Source organism: Schistocerca gregaria, chromosome 3 (genome assembly GCF_023897955.1).
Source record: "Schistocerca gregaria isolate iqSchGreg1 chromosome 3, iqSchGreg1.2, whole genome shotgun sequence".
NCBI lineage: Eukaryota > Metazoa > Arthropoda > Insecta > Orthoptera > Acrididae > Schistocerca > Schistocerca gregaria.
The window spans coordinates 529578148-529582730 of NC_064922.1; the positions used below are offsets into that span (position 1 = coordinate 529578148).

General features: G+C 44.8%; 1 protein-coding gene across 1 annotated transcript; it reads right to left on the reverse strand.

Annotated features, from left to right (window-relative positions):
- Window positions 1-254: 254 nt before the first annotated feature.
- Window positions 255-3518, reverse strand: LOC126354869 (putative lysozyme-like protein). Its single transcript, XM_050004870.1, has 2 exons — window positions 2594-3518; window positions 255-1504 (listed from the first exon to the last, which is right to left on the reverse strand). The coding sequence occupies exon 1, from the start codon at window positions 3493-3495 to the stop codon at window positions 2671-2673; it is 825 nt and encodes a 274-aa protein (XP_049860827.1). The 5' UTR covers window positions 3496-3518; the 3' UTR covers window positions 255-1504; window positions 2594-2670.
- Window positions 3519-4583: the final 1065 nt, after the last annotated feature.

A 4583-nucleotide genomic window follows, 5' to 3' on the forward strand; every position in this document is an offset into this window, starting at 1 on the left:
CTCAGACGAGTTAGAAGCAGAAACAAGAAGACAAGCTTAAATAATTTCATTATTGCCTTAGCCAGTATCATCCCAACGTAATTATTGGAACAATTATTAATATCTTACAAATTCCACAGGCAGTGCACAACAAAGTTCCACAAAGGAGGAACATCGTAAGTCGTGTTTCTAACTGACATACGTTAATGTGCCCACAGTTGGTAGCACTAATTATTTTTTAAATGTCAAAGGTAACAATCATTAGAAAAGAATTATTAATTTATCTAATTTTCCATTTATTCAAAAAGTATCCTTTTGTAATGTAATTGGTTTTACAATAATGGATATATATGTGTACGTTATTACAAAAATTTTCTTATGTTTAACAAGTAAAGGTTCGATACTGTTTATAATACTGGAAATTGCTATATAATTTCTACACCAGGGAATCATCACTTATTGCGTATTATGATGTTCTAATATTCACAGCTTCATGCTTATAGAGCTTGCTACAAACTCCTCTAAAGTTTTATGTATACAGTTTACGTATAATAGATATATTTTGGATACAATATCTGCAACAGCAGTATCACATATCATCTTATCTACTCTTAGCTCTTTTTGAGGCAACAGCCATTACTTTCTGAGGCTATTTTTTTTCAGATATGTGTAACCAAATTACATTTAAGACGATGAAACATATAAAATATATTTGGATATTCAGATGTACTCCATGGTGTTGTTATTTTAGAGACAATTCAATATCGAAGAAATACTTCCTGCTATAAATTGTCCTGAGACATCATATACCGAGAACGATGTACCTATTCCATTTAAGGCACTAAATGGTTGTTGAAGGTATCATGTTTACATCCAGTGACAATTGTTACAATACTGTGATTTCTACTTTAAGTAATTGACACAAATAATTTGATACTTATACATTTGAGTAACAAGTGAAAACGATACATTAAATTCACCTTGGAAATTCTTCCACGATATGTGATCACTTCCTCCTATTTTCTTCCAATGCTCCAGTAAAAAATTATAAGATTTGTTCTACTAGAACAGTGCATTTACTTTGCAAATATCGCGAAGTATTTTAGGCACAACGTTTAAAGTAGTGTACAAATCAGAGCACTGTATGTAATTTTCATTTGATAATTGCGAAAATATCCTTGAGTTATCTTCTCAGAAGAGTGAGGAGTGTATAGAATTTATAATACCCTATTCATATCAATATACAATGTGTACTAAAATATCTATTATGCTGTGTATTACTTTTAAAGAGAAAATGAGCTATCACTGGATAGAATGCGTTAACATAACGTAGTGTGGGTCTTCTAGGTGTGAAGTTTCGTATACATTCTCTGAATGCGAACAGCTGCGCCTCTCGAAGACAGTCTGACGAACGTACAGCAAACAGCGTAGCGTTGTGGTCGACGAGTTAATGCCGCCCTGTGGCGAGTAGAGGGCACCAGGGTTGCCGCGCGGTCGTTCGAACACGACAGATGTGCGACAGCCTCTGTAGAAAGACAAAAAAAGAATAATTAGAGTACCGTTTCAAGTCACCACACAACTGACAAACTATACGGAATAATATCAGTTCGGAAAGTCAGCCAGGCCTTTATAATCTAACTCAATGTACGTTGCTGCAATTCTTAAGATCAGTAAAACAACTAGCCTTTACAGTGAGCTTTTGCTGTTGTTTATGCTTAGACACATCTACAGTGGAAACACAGAAACTATTTGTCGAAGTTATGAATCAGCAAGCACTCGTAACGGATTAGACTAAACTGTACAAATATCAATACTTAGGCTGAACAATTGAGCAATGTCTGAAATCGGAAAATACTAATGTTTAAGCTTTGCATGTAAATATGCTCCAACAGATATTGGTAAAACTGAATGATTTTCCTGTACGTGATGAATAATTAGTGCAAACTGAGGCAGTTTGTGGGCAACGCATCAAATAAAAAGTATTGATTCTTTCTTTTTTGAGTAATAACAAAAGCTTTCAGTCTCGATAGCGCGCTATTTTTATTAACATATGGTCGGTTTCAATGTTTTATTCACCATTATCATATCCGAAATGCTTGGCTAGGGTTTTCTGCTTATTACACCGAAATTCAGATTGACGTGCTACTCGTAGTCAAACATTTTATATCTGATGAAAAGACACAGAAACTTTTATTTTATTAACAGCACTGTGATTGCTATATGCAAATGACTATGCTGCCCCATATATATATATATATATATATATATATATATATATATATATATATATAGAGAGAGAGAGAGAGAGAGAGAGAGAGAGAGAGAGAGAGAGAGAGAGAGAGAGACGACGTCGTCACTCGATGTAGCAATCGCAGTACTGTTAGTAATATATAATTTCTGATCATTGCAACAAATATAAACTGTGTGACTACAAACAGTGCATCAATGTGAACTGCAGTATCATGAACAGCAAATTCTAGTCAATAATTTATATGGCGAACTGTGCAAAGACCCAATCGACAATAGCACAAGTGGACACGTACAGGATGGAGACGCGTGTATTTGCTTACAACAGGCTAAGCCCCTGACAGGTAGGCAGCGCAGTGAAACTTACCACGAGTAGTCTTCCTGGAGGCGTCGGCGCGTCGGCGGTCAGCCGTTGGCGCAGCGATAGAGAGGCAGCTAAGGCGTTCAGCGGTTGAGACCGTGTCCGGCGAAGTGTCTGGGTGCTGTCGGATACTTGCCGCTGCAGCACGCCGGCTGCGGCAGCAGCACGCAGGGGTAGTCGCGTGGCACGCGCTGTGTCGGCAGCCCGGACAGGCCGCGCACGTACGTGTAGGCGACGGGCGAGCGCAGAATGCGCTTCGGCGACTTCTTGTTGCTGCCTCCGCTGCCATTTCTTCCCCCCGCGGAGGAAGAGGAGAGAGCGGCGGCGGCTGCGGCGGCCACGGAGAGACGGCTGGAGCGGCCGGCGTGGCCCGTCGGCGTGGCGGGCGACGAAGAGCTGGAGGCGCAGCTGGCGCTGTGGCTGCGGGCGTTGATGCTGAGCGACTGGAACACCTTGCGGAAGGCGTGCGCGCCGGAGCGGCCGCAGGCATCGCCGGCGTTCGGCGGCCCTGTGGTGCGCGGACTCAAGCCTACGCCCGAATCGTCGCTACCACTGCCGCTGGCGCCGGAAGAGGAGCCGGTAGCGCTGTCTCCCTTGCCGGAAGAGCCGCTGCCGCTGCCGGAGCAGGCCCCGGACGAGGAGGACCGCGAGTCGGAGTCGGTCGAGGACGAAGAGTCCTCGTCGGTCTCGCCTTCGAGCCTAGCTTTCTTCTGCTGGGCGGCTGTCTGGTGCTGCTGGCGCCGCTGGCGGTAGCGGCCGAGACGCCTGCCGATGGCGCGGAACAGCCGCGCGCCCCGCAGATCGGTGAGTTCGTGCGTTGGCGAGACGGGCGACACGCTGCGCGGCCGGCCGGCGCTGAGCAGCAGCAGGGGTGCGCTGTTAGACGAGGCGACTGCTTGTGCGTCCATGTCTGGCGAGCGTCGCTAACTGTGCGCTGCGGCCGCGGCGCACCCCCTTTATGCCCTCCGCGGGGTGGCGTGGCGCATGCGCGACCGCCGGCCAATGGCAGGGCGGCGGCGTGTTAGCAAACACATCCACCACGTGAGGCCGGCCGCTACCTCCGACCTTACCGCCCCTTCCCGCGCTGCGTGCGTAGCCCGCGCGCCGGCAACCGCTTTTGCATAACTGATGCGGTGACAGGTTACACAAATACGTGGGTGATCCAGTACGTAAGCTGCTCTCGATTATTCCAGGATGGGATCCGTCTCCTAAGCATGCTATTACAGTCTAATCCAGAGCGTAATCATCACGCTATTTGCAGAATATTTCTTTCACCCCGAGGCGGAGAATACGCTGTAACCACTTCCAGGCAAGTTAACACTATGTATAGGACCATCATTTACGTCTAGATGCTCGCGTTATGTGTTCGGTGCTATTAACTGGCTATCTAGGCCCGCACAGCAGCACGGGTGGTCATGTACACAGGATGAGCACAAAATAACTTTACGCTGTTACGGTCCGCTTATATTGACAGTCTTGAATGGCTAAACACTGAGTTCGTAGGGTGAGAAGTTACGTAGATCAGGAAACGGGCAATTTTCATGTTATTAACAGAAACTGAAAATAGTCTTGTGGAAGCTATGGGGCGCCTTTGCAGGTGAACGATCGGTGATCCTAGTAGTTGATTAATAACAGCGGGCATCCGACAGTCGTGCGAGAAGAAGGAAGCCTCCAAAGAATCCGTTGACACAGAAAAAGATTATGAAAAATGTAAAAAAAAAAAGTTCCGTTCTCTCGTTTCTTTATGTGAATCGATAATGATCTGTAGGTACCGCGCCAAGCACGACAAATTGTGACTTGCAAAAGTAAAGACAGATTATAAAGGCTAGTTAATGATTTTATGTGGCGCTTGTGTGTATATACTATGAAAAATAGTGTCGTGAAATTTAATTTCTGCTGGAAGTAATTTTGTAGCTCGGTTATGGATGGCTAACTATGCTGATCTCTGGTGATAATATATGATTGAATTGTAAGCGTGTATTGATTATTGTCAATT